The sequence below is a fragment of the Triplophysa dalaica genome, chromosome 15 (genome assembly GCF_015846415.1).
Source record: "Triplophysa dalaica isolate WHDGS20190420 chromosome 15, ASM1584641v1, whole genome shotgun sequence".
Classification (NCBI taxonomy): domain Eukaryota; kingdom Metazoa; phylum Chordata; class Actinopteri; order Cypriniformes; family Nemacheilidae; genus Triplophysa; species Triplophysa dalaica.
Genome location: NC_079556.1, coordinates 368,071 through 390,875, shown reverse-complemented (window position 1 = coordinate 390,875; position 22,805 = coordinate 368,071). Strand labels below are relative to the sequence as shown.

General features: G+C 37.2%; 1 protein-coding gene across 4 annotated transcripts; it reads right to left on the bottom strand.

Moving 5' to 3' along the window:
* Positions 1–55: 55 nt before the first annotated feature.
* si:ch73-242m19.1 (uncharacterized) lies at positions 56–21,284 on the bottom strand. 4 transcript variants are annotated; one of them, XM_056768627.1, is made up of 47 exons: positions 20,918–21,284; positions 20,094–20,166; positions 19,901–20,011; positions 19,714–19,827; positions 18,750–18,944; positions 18,584–18,668; positions 17,554–17,705; positions 17,297–17,449; positions 16,963–17,064; positions 16,717–16,860; positions 16,610–16,644; positions 16,214–16,310; positions 15,946–16,140; positions 15,632–15,824; positions 15,190–15,308; positions 14,482–14,682; positions 14,276–14,397; positions 13,904–14,132; positions 13,611–13,813; positions 12,715–12,867; positions 12,539–12,632; positions 12,429–12,461; positions 12,250–12,326; positions 11,794–11,905; positions 11,666–11,715; positions 11,228–11,404; positions 10,245–10,362; positions 9,877–10,039; positions 9,656–9,794; positions 8,767–8,908; positions 8,579–8,674; positions 8,346–8,489; positions 8,083–8,270; positions 7,871–8,009; positions 6,901–7,021; positions 6,602–6,714; positions 5,059–5,208; positions 4,919–4,972; positions 4,678–4,845; positions 4,270–4,422; positions 2,342–2,476; positions 2,100–2,252; positions 1,794–2,003; positions 1,553–1,658; positions 1,418–1,465; positions 1,200–1,330; positions 56–1,079 (listed from the first exon to the last, which is right to left on the bottom strand). In XM_056768627.1, exons 1-47 carry the CDS (start codon positions 21,046–21,048, stop codon positions 963–965), a joined length of 6,138 nt encoding a protein of 2,045 aa, XP_056624605.1. In that variant the 5' UTR covers positions 21,049–21,284; the 3' UTR covers positions 56–962. The 4 variants fall into 4 exon arrangements, with proteins under 4 accessions (XP_056624605.1, XP_056624603.1, XP_056624604.1 ...); XM_056768625.1 differs by having other exon boundaries at positions 12,250–12,461; XM_056768626.1 differs by having other exon boundaries at positions 12,250–12,461; positions 17,554–17,702.
* Positions 21,285–22,805: the final 1,521 nt, after the last annotated feature.

The window sequence follows — 22,805 nt, the reverse complement described above, 5'->3', positions numbered from 1 at the left end:
ACTTACGGATCAAAATTTTCTTTTAATCTATATCATAGTATCTTAGTCTTTACTACACAAATCAATTATTAAGTGACTATGGGTGTGTTAACATGACAACACTACCTTTCAAAAGTTTAGGATCACTTATTCATTACTTGTGAATATTTTTTAGTTGATTAAAAAATCATCAAAACAATGTGTTATGTAAGGGATAATGTACAGACAGCCGATTGCCACTGGGCTTATTTGGCGTAACAACTGGCTGCTTGTACATTAACTCGCTTAACAAAGGCTTTGTGCCACATGAGAAAAAAACTGGACATGAAATGTGAATTAGAAATATTTGATTAGCTCATTTTTACAGAATGCAGACCTTCAGTGAGGAAAAGCCGTTTAGTTTCATTGTTAAGGTAAGAAACAATGTTCAAATGTGACAAACAGGCAATTTGGTTAAATCATTTGTAAATACAATGTTATATATGTTATTAAAAGTTGGTTTTTCATTTAATTTGTTTAAAAAAACGGTCAAAATGATTTGCTGCATCTGGGTTACCTTGTGTTATTGGTTTTGAGAGGATGTTATCTGGGAATAGCCAACCTGCAAATGTCGCCACTGGCCAATCAGAATCAAGCATTCCATCATGCCGTGAAATAATGAGAATTATATTGTGACTAAAGAAAATTAAATCAACTCAAAAGTTATATTTTACTTTCTTTAAAGTAGTGATCATTTGCCTTTAACTAGCAGAACTGTCATTTTATCATCCTGACATACTTTTTAAACGGTTTTGAAGGAATTTCCATCAAAAGCTGCTTTTTACTGGTTATTTTGTTCAAATAATCCATTTCAAAAATGTTTTCTTATAACATTTTTGGTGTCCAATTAAATCAGTCAAGTTTTCACGATTATAATTTTGTCAAGTGTACCCAAACCTTTGAACGGTAATCTAAATACACGTCTAATACATGTTTCAGGTGATTTATTTGTGACCAAATCTAAAATTCTGATACGATGTGTGATTTGGTGAAGAGATTCCATCTGATAGACTTGGTAACGGTGCCTCTGAAATGTCTTGACGTCGTAGACGACTGGTGTTCTGTGAATTCAGACAGAAAACATGAAGTCCTTGAATGAACGCATCACCGGAGTATTGATCAGTATTGATCAGTATTGATCAGTTCTAGTTAAAGTGTTTATGGTAAATCAGATGTCTTACTGTTTTCGGTCTTTCCAGTGATGTCCGAGACTCCCTGAAACCAGTGTCAGTACTGAACTCATCTGTCGTATAATCTCTACTTATAAAACTAGTGTTTGTGAAAGGTGTTACAGAGTTATTCCTCAGCAAACCTGCAATACAACAAGCCACAGATAAACGTCTATGAGTTCTTGAGAAATGAAATGATAAGTCGAAAAACTGACTTGAGTATAATTTACCGGCGGATGTGTTTCTTAAATACAGTATTCTTGAGGAGCTTCGTCGTCCTTGGATGGAAAGAAAACAAAACGTTGAAAATCTCAAAAATACTTTTTTTTATTTTTAGAAATCAACTGCAGCATTAATGTGAGCACCTGAGGGAACAGTCGCCTCAAAACTGTGGATCTGACTGTGTAGTTTGTCCACTTGATGAAAAGCTTCACGTTTCAGGGTGCGTTCCTGATAAAGTTGAGTCCTCACCTTCAAAATGCAGAAATAATTTTTAAATGATGTGTGCCACAGCCTAATGGATTTTAGTAAAAAAATAAACACATGTGTTTAATGGTTCAGTGATTTGGTCTTCAGGTCAAGCGTCCGTGGGCTTCTCAGACTCACGTGTTTGATTCTCTTGTGGTTGTGTTGTTGTTGCAGTTCCGTCTCTCTGTGATTTCTCTCCAGCTGTGCGCTCAGAGCTCTGACTCGACCGTCTCTGTCCAACACGTCCTCCTGAAGCTGCTCCAGACTCTGCCCTCGCAGGTTCTCCAGCTCCTGACGGCTCTGTGCGTCTCGTACCCAACGGTGTTCAACATCCTCCAGCTTCCGAGTCTGATCACAACATCAAGATCATATCACAACTTTATCCTAATACACTTGAAATTGTCTTTAGTTCATTAGTTCAGCGTCACACAGTGTGTTTTGTACCTGTTGAAGGATCTTTCTCTTGGTGCGTTCGTTGTCACTCTTGCACTGCACCATCATCTCCTGCACGGCATCAAGCTCTTGTTTCAGAACGTTCACCTTCTCTTCAGATATCATCTTTGATTTAAGAGCTTCTTTTTGACAGGACACCTGGTTCTGGACACGGGAGCAGAATTCAGCATTGGAGACATAAGAAGATGTAGATGAAGTGACTGATGTCAGGCTTTACAGAAGATGAGCAGTACCTGTTTCAATTGAAGCACTTCTTTCTGCAGCTTGTCTTGACCAGTGACCATCCTCCAGTGACCGAAGGCTTTCAGTTTACACAAGAGTCCTGTCAGCTTACCGTTCTCCACATGAACACCTTCTAATGCCTCTTTCTGAGTAACACGGCCATACAGATATTATCGTGGAAATGTAAAAAAACACAATGAGAAATGAACCTTCCATCATGTGTTTACTCTCATGTCACTCCATCCTAAAGCCGAGGAAAAAATACTTTTCCAAATGTCCATTATTTCATCATTTCTAAATGTATTGATTTCATTCCCTACGAGTGTTCGTTGAATTCCAACAAAATCAAACCTCAGTTCATCCAACAGAGACATGAAAGACGTATGAAAACTGTGATAAAATTAAGGCTATCAAATAAAAAAATCTTTTTTTAACTTGTATTTCTGAAAAATGATTCTGACTTGTTTTCTTTGCAGTATTTGAGGTCTGAAAAATACAGAGAATCTTTTCTGTTATTTTCACCTGCTTTACCTGTTTTCATTTTCTGTGAATAAATGCAAATAGAAACAATATTTTTATTAGAAGTTTGGGAGAAATTATTTGAGTAGTTCATTGAATTAAAATACAGTTTTAACCGAAAATATTTCCCAGTAATGATTTGGGAGTTGTGTTATGTTTTATGAATGCTCCATGTGTTGTTCTCCATTTAAAGCTGTAATTGAAAATGTATAAATGTGGTCCCCGTACAAGTTTGATCGCAAGACAAACAAGAACCAGTATGAAAAATCTACATGCATGAATTAAACCTGAGTGGACCAAAACATTTTTCATCCATTTCACGAAAATTCTTCAAATAAAGATATTATATGACTTGAATACTGCACAAATCGTCTTCAGTTATACTTTTCTCTTGTGTTGTTGTCCTGGTCACAATATGATTTCATTATATGGAAAAGTGCAACTACAGGGGCCGGATGTTTTCCCCTTAAATTATAATTTAAGAAAAAAGTTAGGAATGTTACGTATTCCCCAAAAAACGTCTTAAGACGGTTCTAAAAAATGTTCTCAAGATTGATTTTAGGAAAAATTGAGAAGAATCCAAATTCTCGAAACAAAAGCTGTAGTAAATATCATCCCAAATCTCAAAAGGTAAAATGTTTATTACGTTTCTTTGGTTGTTTCAAATGTGATGTGTATTGTATTGAGCCAGAATCATCATTTCAACGTTTACTTCCCATTAATGAATATTTATTTTGATATAATAATGATAAGATCTAGCTCACTTTAGCTTTCATAATAAAATAAAAAAAACACAAAAAAACGTATCTGTGTATACTGTGGTAGGCGATATGAGACCAATTTTATTGCACTTATGCTATTTTTTGTCCTTAAGTTGTTGCGATTGCTTCCATTGTTTCCCTCATCTGTAAGTGGCTTTAGATAAAAGCTTCTGCTAAATGACTAAATGTAAATATATTAAACATGGAGTGCGTTTTACATTATTCTAGCCGTAGTATTATGCCGTTTAAATCACAAAAAGTATTATAATAAGTATATATTTTTTTACACTTGCTAACATATTAGCTAGCGATCATGAATTACGTTTAATGTGAATACATATATGCTATAATATAATGCAACGTGTTGCTTATTGTTACGCACATAAAGAGCTAGTTTTACACATGAGCAAGCGAGTGTAATCATATTATTTTATTCTTATGACAAAAATGAAGAAACTGAAACTATTTGAGAAAATTTTAAGAGATGTTTGAGAATCGCTCTCACGAACATTCCTTAGAACTTCCTATAATTGATCTTAAGAAACATCTTAGATTTTGTCTTATGAATCCGGCTCCAGATGTGGATGTGAGGGAGAGTAAATATTGAGGAAATTGTAGTTTGCTGATGTGTTCTGACACACTAGATTGTCGCTCTTTACCTCATCTAGTGTTTGTCTGTAGGTCTCATCGTCTGTAGTGAAGGACAGTTTATTTTTCATTCTGATGATTCTCTCCACAGCTTCCGTCCTCACGCCGCTCACCAGCTGTCTCACATCTTGCTCCATGTTCACATGATACTGGTCAAGACGTGACTATACACGACAAACAAACAGAGAACAACAACACACCTTGTGAAACTCAAAGTAAAATGTCTAACTTTCACTCTCTAAAATAATAACTTCCCTAAATTATGAATGGCACCTGATCTGATCTGTTAAATGTGTTTCTGGCAGACTGTGATGTTAACCAAAGGTTATTATCTAAAAAGAGTTTTTAAGATACTATCCATCCTCTTAAAAAAAGTCATTCATCAAAAGATCTCATGGTTCCAGGCGTACATACTGTACCTTCAACAGAATAGATGTGCAGAAGAGCTGACGGACCAGCGAGTCATATCTCTGTCTGTGTTTCAGGCTGAGCTGTTGATCTGAGCTTCTCTTCTCCTCCTCCAGTTGAGTAACTCTGGCACGTAAAGCTGTGATCTCCACCATCTTCTCTCGGCACACCTCCGCCACCTGTGATTGGATGAGTTTACAGAGCATGCTGGGAGAAACACTACTACATGCACAAATAATGACACACATGTACCTTTCTGTAAGGGTCAGTGGATTGACGTTCTTTGGCTTCAAGCTCTTTAACATCCTGTGAAAACAGATTGTTTAAAAACTGAGTGAGAGATACGCTCACTGAAAGAGTAAAATGTCTTCTTCTGATGAAGGATGGATGACCTGTTCTCTCTGGTAGAGCAGATGTGCCTGCTGGTGAAGGATCTGCTCGTAGAACTGAGAGTAACGCAGAAAGATGCTTCGCTCGCGATTCATTACAGCAGACGCAAGATCATTCAGACATCCCTGAAGATGAGCTTTAGAGAACATCACCTAGAAAACATTCATGAACTTCTTTATCAGCATGACAAACAGGTGAAATAACAAAAGAGATTTCACAATATTTTAAATAAAAATAAATCTATACTTAAACCAAAGCTAAACGAATGAATACTGGAAATGGTGCCTTAGCAATAAAATAAAATAAATCAGAGTTAAGGCAGTTAATTATTAACTCGAAATAAATAAAAACTACAATTAAACTAAAAGTGAAATTAAGAGATATTAAACCTATATAGCAATACAAAATAAAAGTAATAAAAAAGCACGTAACAAAATTGCTAAAAACAAATAAATAAAAGCTATCATATAAATAATACTAATTAAAAGTTGCTCTTCGTTTACAATAAGTTAAATGCTTTTCAATGGTTTTCTTTTTCGGCCCATAAGGGGCCTTGTTTATATAATGTTGCGTAGAAAACGTCATTGTGTTATTTTTCGATCATTTCTCAAAGCACAGAAAATACTTGTACGCCTCTCTATCACAGTTTCAGATCTCTGCATTTTAAAAGGGGTCATGTGGCGTGAACACGTGTTGTTCTGTGTCTTTGGTGTGTCATAAGTTGCTCATGCATGTATAAGAGACGTCAAATTGCAGAAATGAATGTTACAAAAGATTAATTCAACCTAAAAGTGAATGCTCACCCAGACCTGAAACACCTGGTGTAAACACACCCCCACAAATCTACATCAGTTGGTGGTCTGATTTGACTAAGACCGCCCAAATGTATACTCGAGTAAGGTGGTGTACCTGTCAGTACAATTGAAGAGGAACCTGATGTTCCAAATATGGTCAGAGGCGTTACATTTCCCTCACACGCTTGCAGTATTCCTCCAATCACTACACACTGGTGAACTGACCAATCAGAGCACAGCTCACTTTTCAGAGCCATGAGCTTTGTCCAATATCTGTGTGTTTCAGAGAGGCGGAGCAAAGAGGAGATACAAACATGCACGGCGTGGGGAAGATAATGCGTGTATGAACCTTAAATCGTGTACACACATTGTATTATATCTAAAACAAACAATAATATTTGTTTTACCCGTGTCACATGACCTTTTTAAATATGTCTAATGACTGTCATGATATATGTAAGAGCACCTGTCAACGTCCAGATCTGATACGAGCACCAAGAATGACTTACTGTAGATTTCAAAAAACCTGCAGCACTCGGACAAGCAAAAATGTGTTTGTCTCTTCAGAGCCTGAGGTGGCGCTGACCACTTCTCCACGTCAAAGACCAGTTTTATAAATATGAATGTTGCTGTGGATCTGTCTGGACAGTATAAATGAGGCTCCCGGTCACTTATGCTCTTGCTTGTGTTGCTGGAAACCGTCGCCTCTCACTTGAAATGAATGGGATTGTATTGCTTTGTGGTTTCTTACCTGTCCGTCAGTCTCTTCTTCATCACCGTTCATTAACTGCTGCATAAAGTTCTCCACTATTTGAGGTCTCTCCAGAGAGAAGCTGTGCTCCATGGACGCCTTTTTCCACAGTTCTACAGGCCATATGGAGACACCAAAGAAACAATCATCAGTTCAAACAAAAATCTGATTGTAAACTCACGTGTTGTTCACAGGAGCTGTGTTCATTGGCTTTCTAATGACGGCATGCAGAGAGAACATCCTTCACAGCTCTCTCTGATCTCCTCTGGATGCCTGCGGGGGAAGAGGCTGTCGGGTACCTGTGGGGAGCATCGTGTCATGCCGGCTGCGCTCTGACATCACCAGAGTCGTTTGGGTGTTAATCCTCCTCTGAAGCGCTCGGATCATGTCGCACTCCGTGACCTCCAAGAGTCGCAATAGCTGCAACGACATCACATGAATGAGAACTGAAGATCATAATAAACAGGGGCCAGATTCACAAAACTTTCTTAAGAAGAAAAGTATTCTTAACTGCCATGTTTTCTCTTAAATTCTGAGTGTTATGTATTCAAAATTCTCGAAGAAAAAACTGTAGTAAATATCATCTTAAATGAAGTCAGCCTCACGTTGTCTTAAATCTCAAAAGGTAAAATGTTTATTACGTGTATTTGGTTGTTTCACATGTGATGTGTGTTGTATTGAGCCAGAATTATCATTTTGACGTTAACTTCTCAATAATGAATATTTATTTTGATATAATAATAAGGTCTAGCTCACTTTAGCTTTCGTTATTTTAGTGATGTTTACATTATTCTGGGACAAAGTGACTTGAAACAGAGAGGGTCACAAGACTTGTGTCATAGTAACATACAAAAAGTTTTTTTTACATTATTATAAGTATATTTTTTAACGCTTGCAAACATATTAGCTAACATGCGATCGTAAATGCTGTTTAACACAAAACATGCTAAAGGCCTATAGGCTACATAAGCATGTGATGTTCATGTTACACACATTACGTTTATTGTATAGATAAATATATAGAGTTAACACACGAGCAAGTGAGTTTAATCATATTATTTTACTCTTACCACAAAAATAAAGATGTTCTTAGGAAGATATTTGAGAATGTTTAAAGAAGTATTTGAGAATTGCACTTATGATGAACATTCTTACATACTTCCTATAATTGATCTCATGAACGTTCTTGTATTTTGTCTCAAGAACATGTTTGTGAGTCTGGCCCCTGCTCTCAGTGTTTTCTATGAAACAGCAGTGAGTGTCGAGCACCTGCCATGTTTTAATGTCCACCTCTGTCGCTCCTGGCGGCGGCTGAACGGACTGATTGAGAGACAGAATCATCTCATATTCCTTCTCTTTCTCCATACGCTGTGCCAGAGCGTGCATGCTGGGAAAGTAAATCTCCGCCCTAACACAAAAACATTGCAATTGTGTTCTATAGAAAGCCCAATGAATTGAAGGTGTGATGTAATGCTCTTGACCTGTAAAGTTGTGAGATGTGTTTATGAAGCGCAGGGCTGGTGCTTCTCTCTGAAGTTAACTGTCGTTGAGTCCAGCTCTCTTTAAAAACTTCCATTTGTTTCCAGAGGAGTAAAAATCCTCGCTGGTTCACAAGTGATCGGATAGGATCTCCAGTCATGGTTGTTCTTTCTTCGATTTCCATCTTGTCCTGATTGACAGCGAGACCAACATCAATTCTGTTTTCTTTCACTACGTGAGCTGAAGATGTGAAGTGTGAGTTTACTTCTCCATCGTCTCCTGCTCTCTGAAGCTGAAGCGGGGCGGCGGATCTCCCGCTACTCACAACATCATCAATGACCAGAGATACGCCCAGAATCGCCCCATTGGCCTCCATTCTACAGCGGGCGTTCAGATCACACAGACAGAGCTACAGAAACACAACATCACAGGATGATAATAAACCAAAAGAGTGTTTGGATCGAACCCGTGACCGAGTGGTTTCAGAGCACTGCACACCTGCATGTAATACTCGATCGGTGAGACGTCCCATACCACCAAAGGGTGTGATCCGTAGCATGCCAGGAACCATCTCCATGGATACAGTTTTTGGGCCTTAAACCATCAATAAAGTTTTGATTCAATAAAAAGAAATATATTAATATGAACTGACAAATGAAAAGATCAAAAAGCTTGTTGTTCCTCACTTGTAGACAGACTGGATCAAGAGGCTCAGGAACAGGGCTGGCTCCTCCCCGCACACTGTCACTCATGATGGGGAGGGCGTGGCTCATGTTCTCACTCACACTCTGATAGGCTGAGATGTTGCCGGAGGACAGAAACGCTTCCCTTGTGGGGACAAAAGAGAAAATACCTTGATGCTGAAGCTCTTATCTTATTAACAGTGTTGGGTGTTTCTAGTAACTAACTGATTATTTACTGTATTTCAATTAAAGTAAAGTAATGGATTACTAGTTTCTTCTGATATCATTCAACTAAATACTTTGCGTGACATCAAAATTCAAAATTCATACATTAAAATTGGCACTTTAATGTATAATTCTCACATTTGTATACTTTGGTCCGTTAAGAAGAGTATTTCATTTAGTTTTATATGATTTATTTGAATTAATTAAAAGAACCGTTTCATGTCTATCCTTGAATCAATTCTAATCAAGGTTGATGAAGGATATAGAAGGTCATTAGTAATAAGTCATTAAACACTTTTTGTACAGTAATGTTATTACACTAGTGAATATATAATTAGTAACTAGTAATGGATTAGTTTTTCAGAGTAACTGCTTATTTGTCAAAAACATTTTTGTCTGAATTCAAAAAATACAGTTTGCAACGAATTCCGTATTATATGAACTGGATTTTACTTTTTTGGGGGGAGATCACAAATGTTTAGTGGTCCATGTATACGCATTTATTTTTCAAGTTCTTACAAATCTAAATACAGGTCAAGTTGATTGTTTTATAATAGTATTATCTGGATAGAAAATGTATTTAAAGTGTATTAAGCCATTAAACCCGATTAATCGAGTATTTCTCCATTATATAATGTCATTTTTTGACCGTATACACCAGCAGCACCTGATCATGTATCTCACTGCGGTCTGAAAGCACATGAAGAGAACTTCTCTGTGTAACTGCAGGAGTCGGCCGACAGCCTCTGAACGTCTGGGTTCACAGAGGGAGTCAATCTGTCGCTGTATATCCCACAGCTCAGCCCCTGTGGACAAACATCAGATCATATGATGCTGAACGCCAGCTGGAGAAGAACCTGACGTCCTTTTATTATTCTGCTCATATACCGATGCCTTCTACACCTCCCCAGTCGGCTGTGAGTCTCTGAGGGCTGCTGGATTTGAATGACGTGTCTGGATTTCCCAGTCGGGCAAAGCTCACCAGATAACAGACGATGTCATGAAGCGCTGAGATGATCTGAAGTGCGTTCTGAAGAGCTTTGTGACATTCCTGTAACAACAACATCCATGTGAAAACAAAAGCAGTTAGCTTCCATACAGCAGTACATTACAATGCTGCTCTTCAATTTTATTTATGAGAATAAATGTTTTTTCATTTACGCTTATGAGTTCAGAACAAGCTCTTCACATGTATTTGTGATGTATTCTATAAGTGGGTAGTGTAACATCAGGACATGTGTGTATTGTTATTATACCTTCTCCTCCAGATCTCTGAACATCAGCAGTATTTCAGTGTGGTGAGGGATGAACCACAGGTTTATCAGAGTGTCTCCATCAGATGATAAAAGTCTCTTGGGTCGAGGTTCAAATGTCCTGAGAAATCAGAATTGATATGAACTGATGAACAATTAAATATGTACAAATGTACTACAATACATGTTAAATGTTTAAACACACCTACCTAAGTTTTTATTATTCCTATATTTTACATTATACAATCAAATTAAAGTCATCAAACCTAAACAATGTAGCGACGTAATATTAAATGGTTACATTTTGGCTATAGATCACAGCTCTAGGACATTCATGAAGTGCATGCTGGGAAAACTGTTCAATAACTGTTGAAAAACAGTTTAAAATGAGTTCCTATTTATATAGACAGATCACTTATTGGCTGCCTTTACTTTTTATTTTTTAATTTTAAAAACATTGCTGCTGTCTTTTCAAAACCTTCTATCGCCATATTTTGTGATTTAAATTTTTGTCATTATTATTATTAGTCACCTTCTTGTTCCTCTCCGGTTATGCAAAAATTTAAGCATTAAAAAGTATTATAAAAGTGATCGTCAACTTTGTATTTTAAAAATGATTTAATACTATGTTGTCAGTGTTTTTTCTATTTCCTGAGAATTTGCACATACAAGGTTTCGAAAGGAAAGCGACAATATATTCCATTTTAAGAAGGAAAATTTGTATCACTTTTCTTAAATCCTTTATGTATGATGCATTATAAAGAGTTATTAACAAGTTTATTCTTCATAATGTGTGTTGTAATACATTTAATGTTTTTGTAAAGAATTTTAACCAAATTAAAAATACAAAGTGTAAGAATGAATTGATGAGTGTTATAACGTATACTATAACTTCACATCAAGTCTTTTTTATTTGTGTCTCAGTGTATATCACCCCAAATCATATCATAAACAACACATACGTGGCTGTTTCTACGTTCTTTCACCTTGGATCTGGACTCATGTTCTCCTCTGACTGCTGATCTGCTCTGATTTCATTTCGCTGTCCAATCACAAAGTGTTTCTCACGGATGTGCGGCACCTCGGCGAGTGTTGACGTGAGACTGTGACATAGAGCCACGATCTGACCTCGGACAAAACTCTGTGACACGTGTTTATTAAACCTGTAGAGACACAAAACCAATACACATCACTACAATCCCTTCACTGTAAGATCAAAACGATCACACAAAAAGCATCTTTATTTAAGCTTAGATCAACTAAACTTGGCTCTGTACACTTTAGTAGCCTTTGTGAGACATGTTTTTATTGCTTTTTGTTGTCCTCATGTTTGACCCAATTGCTTTCATTGTTCACCTAACTTGTAAGTTGTTTTAGATAAAAGCGTCTGCTAAATGACTAAATGAATATGTATTGAAACATACTTGTGACAGAACTCAATGATCAGTTTTCTCTTCATCTTGACCACTTCTTCCTGTTGGAGAAGAACGAGAGAATAAAAACAGAAGTATATTTCTATACATCAAAGAAAGTCACCTATCATCTTACGTACAGAGTTTAACTTCAGTGTGCCTGTCTGTTCTTTCTTCTTTAGAAATACATTCAGCATTTCATCTCTGAAAGCCGCTTTCTCCAGCTGAACAGACACAAAAGCTCCAGCGAGCCTAAATACAACAAACATCTTCACTTTAGATCTATATAACTTTCAAACCAAATAATTTTCATTATAAATTAGTACATTAACACCATTTAAATGATTTCTAACAAGTTCTATATTAATATAAAGACTTTTTCATCATCATTAAATCACATATTACCATAATGTATAAATAGTTATTTAAATATAATTATTATATCTTAAATGCCTTTATTTATTTTTTAGGACATGTTTTATTTTTTCATTCTATTTCTTTTCTTTTGAAACAAAACATGATTTAAACGTTTGAACATTTTTCACGAGATTCACAAAAATGCATCAAATGTGGAATAATACACCTGAGTCACAGACCGTTTTCTAATAGTTAAGTCCTGTCTTTGCTCTTCAGAGGCTGTAGATCTTTCATGTTGTGTTATCTGGACTGTAAACTGTGAAGACGGATCAAACTTCTCAGCCCAGTAGCACACGGATGCCTGTTTAATTGCTCCAATCAGAGCGTTCTTATGTACCACCTGACAAACCAGAACAACCTGCAGGTTCTCCAAACTGGACTGATTCATCAGCTGTTGAAGAATACAGACATTTGCTCAAACAAATCATATATGAGACATCATGCATGACAACCTGAATCAGAGATTACCTGTAAAACTCCATCATGAGATTGAAAACTAAATTTGCCGATGTGGTTTTCATCAAGTTCCTGAACAGCTAATGGCAGGTTGGTTGGTACAAACCTATAAAGCAGAAGGGAACAAAGAAACTTGATTATTATATTCTGAAGAAACTATGAGTGTCGTTCACCTGTGTCAGTGTTACCTGTCCACATTCTGATTGTCCTGTTGAAGAGCAGTGATGAAGACAGGAGGCTGTTTGAGAATCTCTTTTCTCTTGGCGAACTCAAACTGCACCGGCCGCATATACAAGTGATATTCATCAAAGCCCATCGCTGCGGCTAGACATTTATATAAGCTAGAAGAGCATGACAGAGAGCAAAAGTTGAGACTTTCATAACATCAATGATGTTTAAGTGTAGGTCTAAGAAAAACTTAACTTAAAGTCCCAATTAAAAAAAAATGACAACTTTTATTTTTCCATGAAATATTGCAGCATTTCTTACAAATAGTTTATTAATGTGGGTCATTCTCTTTTATAATTCATGTGCCCTCATAATCTTCTATTAAAATCTGAAAATGCACTTCCTTCCTGTAATGACATTCCATCTTAAATGATGTATGTTAGACGGATTGGGCGGAGCATCCGTTAACTCCTCCCCTTCAACTGTAAGTCTGCTGCTAGTTCCATTTAAAATGCAACTACTGTTTTTATACATCCAATCAAATCGCAGAGAAAGATGAAAGCCCACACCCACTATTTTTCTCATTAGAAATTCCATTTCAATCGGAAATGCGTCAAAATACAGAAGTAAAACGATTGCAACTTCCGATTCACAGGGACTCTAAAAGTTACAAACCTCTATTTATAATTGTAATATTTTTTGTGGCAAATAAATGGAAGAGGAACAAAGTTCACAAATTTAATTTTAAATGATATTTTTGACCTGTAAATGTTGGCAGCCATATACATTTATTCAAATAGTATTTGAAAGTTCTCAAAACATCTGTTTTGGAGCTGGTTAGTTTATATATTGATGAAGTTTTGAAAGTTGGAATGGTTCAGTTTCAACAGATCGAGGGAGATTGTGTAAAGTGTACCGGGACACAAGCTCAGTCTCAGCTGCCGACTCAATGATGCGCTGACGGACCGTCACCAGTTCCAGCAAAGTGCAGAATGTTTTCACCATGAAGAGCTGTTTCTCTTTGCCTGGTGTCCTCTGGTGTTCTTCAGCAGATCTCACAGCGCTGAGGCCGAGCTCTCGGACCATCACAGGATCCTCAATAAAGACATCTGAGAACAGCTAAAACATTCAAGAATGATAAATCTATCAGTAGATGTGTTTGACAGTGACATCACCTCCTGTTTGAATAAAAACAAATGTCATGCTTACATCTCTCTGGATTTGAGGACTGTTGGTGACACCTGGAGTGCCCAAAATGTGCCAATGATGCAAAGCCAATTTCAGGAGCTTTTTCTCAAGGTTAGATTTCTGAGACGGCGTCTGAGCTCTGTACATCTCACACAGTTCAGCACACGCGTGTTCAAGACTCTCGTACAGCCGAGATGCCAAACACAGGGAGGGGTGAACCTCCAGTAAATACACACTCTTCAAAACAGGCCTGCAATGAAAGACGTTTCCAAATACATATCCGTGTTGATATAAAATGCTTTTAACTTCCAAGTCACGTTACCTTTATGTGTGAAACTAAATATTCATTGAAAAGAAATTGAATATGTTTTTTAGTTTTATTCTTGATCTTACCAGCATCCACCGACCGATACCAAATGTTTGGGGATGTAGTTCGGTGGCAGGCCATAGTCACAAGCAAAACCATTCGGCCTTTCTCTCCATATCCTCTCCAGATACTGTCTTTGCGTATCAATCTATTGTGAAGGACGTAAGAGAACATGAGATTCAAAGACACCGGCGGTTCTATACACAGGATTAAATAGCAGAAAGTCAATAACCTGATTGTTTAGCACGTGTCTGATCAGTTCTTTGTGGCCTTGCAGACAGACTATGGTATCTCTGTAAGCTTGAACAAAGTATCCAGCGGTGAAATCTATCTGAGGTCTTCTGTGAGTGATGTTTGTGATGACCTGGGCCAAACCCAAGCGTTCCTCTGGATCGATAACATGTCTGTAGGCTTCCAAGTAGCAATTCAAGAGCTGTGAAAGTCAATTAAAAAAGTCAAAATGATATTTTGTAAGTATCAGAATGACGGAAAGATCGTCAATGGGGAATCTTGATTTCGTAAACTTATTTCAATTTTACATTCTGTATTTCAGTCACTTCCCAGATGAAACAGGTACGTCTTTAAGGTGTCTGCTAAAGATCAGGAAAACATCTGCTGTTTAAAATCATCTGATAAACATCTTAGAAAGAGCGCTTTTACAGCAATTTTAAACCAAAAACATCTTACAGATATCTGACAGCAGACGTCTCAGAGACGTATGAGCAAACAATAAAAACAATACATCTCGCAGATGTAAACGCAGACATGAATAGACCTCTGTCAGATGCATGTGTGCTATCAGGGTTACCAATAAGTCGTTCAAAAAATATTTATTATTTGATGTCATTTTTCAACATGAACATGTGTAATAATAATTATAGTCATAATACCCGGGTGTAATTTAAGGCAGCGGAACTTTCTGTGCTTTGACGTCACATACTTGTATTTTGTGCTCCAGAAATTCAGTTTCACACGTCCAGATGTCCAAAAGCACGGCTACTCGATCGACATCCATTCCAGCGTAAGAGTAAAGTTCTCCTCCATTACATGCATTTGAATCTATCAGTATAAAAGACAAACTACAGCCTTAAAGTGTCCTCCAATGGTCAAGTGAAGGCCTTGAACTAAATATTCCTGCGTGACACACGTCTCCCAAGCAACACAAGCTACAAAAACTGTAAATGTTTTGCAGTAGTATCCCACAATTTGATCAAAATATGATAACATCCCTACGTCCGGTTAGTTGTCCACCCTTCCCTTCAAACACATCACAGAATAAACTAAAGGCCACACATATGGACAAACCCAAGTTTGCATGTCATAAACACAACTATATCACCATATTTAGAATAACGTCGGCACACATGAGCATCTGCCCTCACCTCTGCTCGTCTGAATGAATCGAGACGCCGTGAGCAACACACTGTTCTCCAGCTCCTCCAGGTCGTCCAGCGCTGCGCCATAGATGATGAATAGACCTCGCTGGTCCTGCGTGTGGATGAAATGCCCATGTGTGCTGTAATAGTCATGAAGATTCTCCACCTCTGGAAACTCCATGACCTCAGCACAGTGAACCTGAGACACCACCGCCACGATTAAAGTCATGATTCATCATCACAACTGATATCTTTTAAAGCCACAACAAAAATCACTCTCTGCCTCTCACATCGCACCATCACGCCAACTGAAAAAACACCTTGTGGTCAACAGGAGTGTCGTAGATGTGATGATGCGACGCAGGACCTCCATCGCCTCCTCCAGCAGCCGTCATCCAGCCCGTCTCCTCCGTGTTCCTCACCAAGTCTCCTTCGAGCAGCTTCAGACCTGCCGTGTCCATCACCAAAGTCCTCTCCACTGACCGCAGGTAGTTCAGCATGCTCAGACAGACACGCTGGAGAGAGGTCCACGGGTAAACATTCATGCGTGTCTTTAATCAACTTTCATGAGCTAAGTTATGTTTTTACCTTCAGTTCTCGGATCCGGAGATGTCGCAGATGGACTAAAGAAACAAATGCTCCTCCGACCGGTACAGGCTCATCCTTGTCTTCAAGAAAAATCTCACTGCGTTGAATAAAAGGGTTAGGCAAACAAGGCAAGGCAATATTATTTCTATAGCGCATTTCATACACAAGGGCAATTCAAAGTGCTTTAGATAAAATGATTGACAGAGAGAAATAAGACTTATCTCTAAAGTGCAAATGAGTTAAGATCACAAATACTACTTTGGATTTTAAGAAACAATAAAACAGCGGTAAAATGTATTCAAATGTGAGTGTATACAGTATATAAAAAGAATAAGAACAGAAGAAAAAAACTAGATAGAGTCGATTTCAGACACATGACAGATGTTTAAAGATTACCCTTTATTCTTTATCAAAGTCTTTTCACGGTCCACCTTCAAAAAAAATAAAACTCATGAAAATCATGAAACATTTGATCATGTATGACAGAGCTCTTAAATGTTCACCTGTGACATGTTTGTTGTGTTATAAATCCTTTTCCACATATCAGATGTTTCTCTCGGCGTCTCTGAAGGTTTTCTGTCGTCTGCTTGATAAACAGAAGCGCTGTATTGCTTCAACACATCCGTCACTTTATGTAGATCAGACTCCTTCAAGAACAAATGTGCAACAAACACAAAAGCACAAATGTATAAAAAAGATGTTTTAAATGTTCAAAACTATGTTCTAGTGCGTTTCTGACACTTGTTCACCTCGAGGAACTTGCTGTGCATCTGAAGTAGTTCATCCATCGATCTGAGCTCCTTGAGTTTGACCATTTGCTTCTGTTGCCAGGGGTCTCGCTTGGGTTTCAGCTGTTTTCACACGAAACAGACACAACATGTCCCTTACTCACAGTTTGAGGAGCCAAAGGGTTTAAGAAGTTTAATGAACAACTCTTTAATACGCTTTACTGGATAAATATACTCAAATAACACGTACAAAAGGTGACGGACAAAAACAATTTATGAAATGAATGACTCAATATGGACATTAAAGGGACACTACGCTATATTTTTTTTACAATATCATCTTGTTTTTTCTCACATGTATGTGTGGAATCCAGTTTGACTCTTTTCTGAGAGCAGCGTTCGGGCTCTTCGTCCCCCATTTTCTGTCTGTAGCTTCGGTGCTGTCGTACTGCAGGAAGGTCTTCATCTCTTCCTGAGTTTTAAACACCGTCCTGAACATGTGGATAACCTACACCAATAACAAACATCACATTCAACTCAACACACAGTATGCATGACAACATATTTAATTGTAACTGATCTGCTCAGTTTTACTGATATCCTTTGTATTACCATACTGTAGAGCTCCAGTTCATCTGCTGATGTCTTGATGATGTCTGTATTATACGGGATGTTATAATGTGAGAGAAGAAACTGTAGCTGGGCTTTAAAATCCTCTATTTTGATGGAGTTCACAGGGACAGAGGACACTGATACAAACACTGCTGGTGAAGAAAACAAATAAATAAATGAACATGAGTTGAAAGTAAAGAAGTCAAATCGTACACGATTAAAGGTAAGGTGTGTTGTTTTTGTGCCACAATTTTGCACATTATATTATTTTTTTAATTCTTTTATGGGAACATGTCCCCCCATCTACTGACGGTCAGATGAACAGATGGTCTCACACTAAACTCACACTATTGGCTGTTTTGGCCACATATGAATGGTTTATGTATACAGTAGTTGACGGGAGAAAGTCCCAGTGAAATAAAAAATTACAATGCCTGTTTCTTCATGAAAATAGTTTATCAATGTGAGTCATTCTCTTTCTAAAATTCAATTAAAATCTGAAAATGCACTTCCGCCCTGTAGTGACGATCTGTCTTAAATGACGTATGTGAGACGGCTTGGGCGGAGCATCCGTTAACTCCTCCCCTTCAACTGTCAGTCTGCTGTCAGTTCATGGAGACTTAAGTTGCGATCATTTTTACTTCCGTATTCTGACACATTTTCGATGAAAAGGAATTTCAAAGGAGAAAATGAGTGGGCGTGGCTCGCGTTTTTCACTTGAGTGATTGGACGTATGAAACAGCAGTTGCATTATGATATGAAACTGGCAGCAGACTGAGAGGGGGAGGAGTTAACGGTTTTTAACTGAGATTATAAGGGCACACAAATTTTTAAACGAAAATGACCAACATTGCTAAGCTATTTACTATAAACGCTGCAATATTTCATGAAAAATAAGAATTGCTATTTTAATTTCACTGTGCCTTTAACTTGAAAACATATACTTCACTATAAGGAGTGCTCACTTTCTATGCTCATTGATATATCATAAAATAAGTAATACGTAAATTTTTGGAAACTGGTTTCTTACCAGAAAAACAGGCAGATGTCGTGAAATCTACAACACTAGACGCCTGTTTCTCATTCCATTCGGTTGAAGGAAGATAATGAAGCACCTACAACATGAAAAGTAAAAAACCACCATTGACACTCTGTGTCTTTTTATTCAACACAATAAGATCAAGAGGTCATCTCACATTCAGAAAGCTGTGGATTGTTTTCACAGAGTGAAGATGACAAATAAGCCACTGCAGGTAAATGATGACATCATCCTGTGTGACCGCGCTGATGGGGCTCTCAGCACCTGTCAGGATCTTCTCTCTGGACACGGCCAGTCGACGTGCCCGCTGCACACAATCCTCAAACTCACTGTTCAAGAGCATCGTCTGTTTCTAAACAGTGAAACAGAATCATATACATTTTAGCAAACGAGAAAGCCCCAAAATAATTTGTGTTCTCTGAAATAAAGGTATTGTTTGTCAATTAAAGTTACTGCATTTAAATGTTAGTGTTATATGCCCGTGAAACAGAGCAACACTCACGCATTTTAAAGGGATAGTTCACCCAAAAATGAAAATTCTGTCATCATTTACTTACTCTCAGGTTGTTTTAAACTTGTATATAATCTTTGTTCTGTTAAACACAAAGAAAGATATTTTTAGAATGTTAGCAATTTTCAGTTCCGTGACACCGTCCACTACCATGGTAGGAAAAACGATAGGCCTATTGTATTTTTTTTGTTCTGTTGAACACAACGTGAGATATTTTGAAGAATTTAGGAACACAAATAGTTCTGGGGACCTTTGACCTTACCCTTTTCTTTTTCCCACTACGGCAGTCAATGATGTCACAGAACTGAAAAAGGCTAACATTCTTTCAAATATCTTTCTCCGTGTTGATCTGTGTTCATTTATACAGGTATGAAATGTAATGAGGGTGAGCAAATGATGACAGACTTTTCATTTTTGGGTTGAACTATCCCTTCATTCAAAAGAGATTGAAAAACATATATGAATTGTTTGCAGACATTTTGATAGTTTTTCATCTAATGCAATGACATGCTGACATTTTAAAAAGTTGCGTATGTGTCCAAATACTTTTTTGGGGCCACTATTAATATAACACTTTCATTCTAAAATAGCCGAAGCATTTGTAGATGACCTTATAATGAGGAAACAGTTTCTCAAGGACAGAGGAATGACGTCCAAATCTTCTCCATCTGAGCATCAGCTGATATTTGCACTGTGCCAGTTTATAAGTTTGATCTGTAAAAAACTGAAGAGCAGCAAAAAACATGATAAAGGATTACAATTTTGTCACCGCACGATGGTCATTTCAAATGGCACACCTGATGTAGGAGTAAGGGTAAACTTTCAGGTGTGTACTCTAGATTCAGACAGCTTTCCATCTCAAGGTGAGTTATTTCAGCCTGTGACACAACCGGCTTTATAGATGAAACCTTAAAAACACAGAGATTCATCAAAAGAGTCAAATAGACAGCCGTTCAAAATACAGACACTGAGATGTGATGTAAAACTGACCTGCAGTGCTTTATTGAGAACCTGATGCCTCTCTAAACGAAAGTAAGATGCATCTTTTGGAACATAGAGAGAACTGAAAATGTAAATGATAAAAAATCTTTTAGATTAATAAAAATCTTTTTTTTTCATTATTTAATCACTGAAAAATAACCTGTTACATTTTACTTAAATGTCTGCAGTATGCAAATTAGATTATGTGAAAATATTAATGCTGAAGTCCATATTAACTAGGGCTGTCAAACGATTAATCACGATAAATCGCATGCAGAATAAACGTTTGTGTTTACATAATATATATCTGTGTACTTTTATTATTCATTTTGTATTTATAGACACAAAACATACACATACTTGTCTATATATTTATGAAAATATCTAAATGTATTCATTTATATTTACCAATCATTTAAATTATAAATAAAAGTGTATTAATTGTTATATTTTTCTTAAATGTATGCATTTGTGTGTATGTGTTCATAAATACAAAATTAATATGCACAGTACACCGACATATATTATGTAAACACAAAGGTTTATTCTGAAAGACAGGCCTAATTTTAACATAAGATCTGAAAATGAAATAAAATAAAATGAACAGTGGGCTAAAACATATTCATACACACGTTCATTGTGCATAATGTTCACATAAATATCTTCTACTTTAAAAAAAATAAAATTCATTGTTATGAATAACATCAATTAGGATAAGTTATGCTGTGCGTATATATTTCTGTACACATATAAAGCATTGATGTTTCTCTAGGGCTTCTCAATGAATGCTTTATGGGTTGTTTTGTAATCTTGTTTAACATCATCTGTCTCACCTATATGGTTTGGAGGATGTTTTCTGCCAAATCTCATTGTGTTCAATCTCAGTCCTGAGATCATGAAGCTGTGAGGACAGTTCAGCCTCCATCTGCTCCAGAGAAGAAGCGAACTGATAAACTTCTGACATCTTTAAGATCAAACCGTGATCTCTTCTCAACTGCAGTCGGCCAGTGTATCCCACTCTTACACTTTAAGAAAACACGGAAAGTACTTCAGTTGTTCATAAGTTTCAAACTTTTGCTTCAACGCATCAGCGCTTGCGTCAGTCTCACGAGCGTCGTGCTTGAGTAGTTGCCATGGAGACGTCAGACGCACATACACGGTGGTAAATCACAGATTTAGTTCAAAATAAATAAAGATGAAATGATCAGAAGCGCTTTTAAACCATATTGACATCAGCCTTTGCACTTTCAACATGTATTGCCATAGAAAAATCGATGTTAAAATAGGCTACATATAATCATATATTAAGCCAGTGCTATAGAGGTTTATATCCAGCAGGGGGCGATACAAACTCAATGAAGTGACTACAGGTTTAATTTGAGTAAAGATCGACTACTTCAAAGTCATTAGTTTGATTCGCGATTAATCAAACACATCTGATCAGTTGTGTAGCATTGATCTGATTATAGGACCCTGGCGTAGTGTGATGGAAATTCACTTAAACATCTTTAATCCTTTCACAAGACTTGTCAGAATATACAGCAAGACGATCACGCAATTCCTGATTTATAAATCAATGAATCAGACACGGGTTGGATTTAAATAGCTCAACATTCCAAGTTGACTTGGAAACAGAAGCCCTGATTGGTTCGTGGAAAAGCAGCCATCGTCCAATGAGAGGCCATCACCAAGATGCCGTTCCGCCAATGAGAGCAGAGGAACAGCGGGCACAGTTTACAGTTGTGTCACCAGGGGGTCGTTTTCCTCTGTGCAGAGAACACTACAACACTATAAAAGACTTTATTACTCAATCCCTCTGACTGTTCAGTGCTTGTGAATGAGAGATGTGCAAGAATACACTCGTTTTATAAGAACGCCACTAATGAAATTGACAAGGTGCGTGTTTCCTTGGCAACCATTGACACGTCAGTGATGTGTCATTCGTATAATATCAGACACAGTGTGGTTCAAAGCCTGCTCAACCATTCCTTTAATAGATAGTTTCTGTGCAAAGGGTTATTGTAGATAGTATGATGGGTCCAAACTGGAATTTACATTTTCTTAAAATAACTTAATTTCAAGGTATTCAAATAGTAATCTGGGTGAGGCTTTCCGTTTATAAATCATAATACCTGAAGAGATCTATGAAATAAGACGCATGATCAGTTCAATATTATTGAGCTCATAAAATCAAACAATGACATCATGAGCCAGAAGAAACCTGTGGAGTATTTGAGTAGAAGCTGTTAGAGACACATCACACAAAAATACAATTTTACCTCATTTCCTCAAGAATTGGATGTTAATATTTAACAGAAAACTACTGTATGCCACTTATGTCAAATAAATGAGAAACTGTGAATGTTTGTCAATTAAAGCCTTAATCCAGATTAAAGCAAAGACAACAATACGCTGCTCCACCGGCTGTAATTACATCAAGAACAGTTGACCATGCCATGCCATTGTTTGTTAGGTTTGCTACTTGTCACAGATGCACACGAATAAATATGTGAAAACAATGACATTTATTTTCAGATGATCAGATGAATGGCAATTGTAAAATTGTATTAAAGGGGACAGTTCACCCAAAAATGTCAATTCTGTCATGAATTACTCACTCTCTAGTTGTTCTGCTGAACACAGAGAAAGATATTTGGGAAAAATGTTAGCAGCAGAGATATCTAGAGCATCATTGACTTCCATAGTAGGAGAATAATGGGA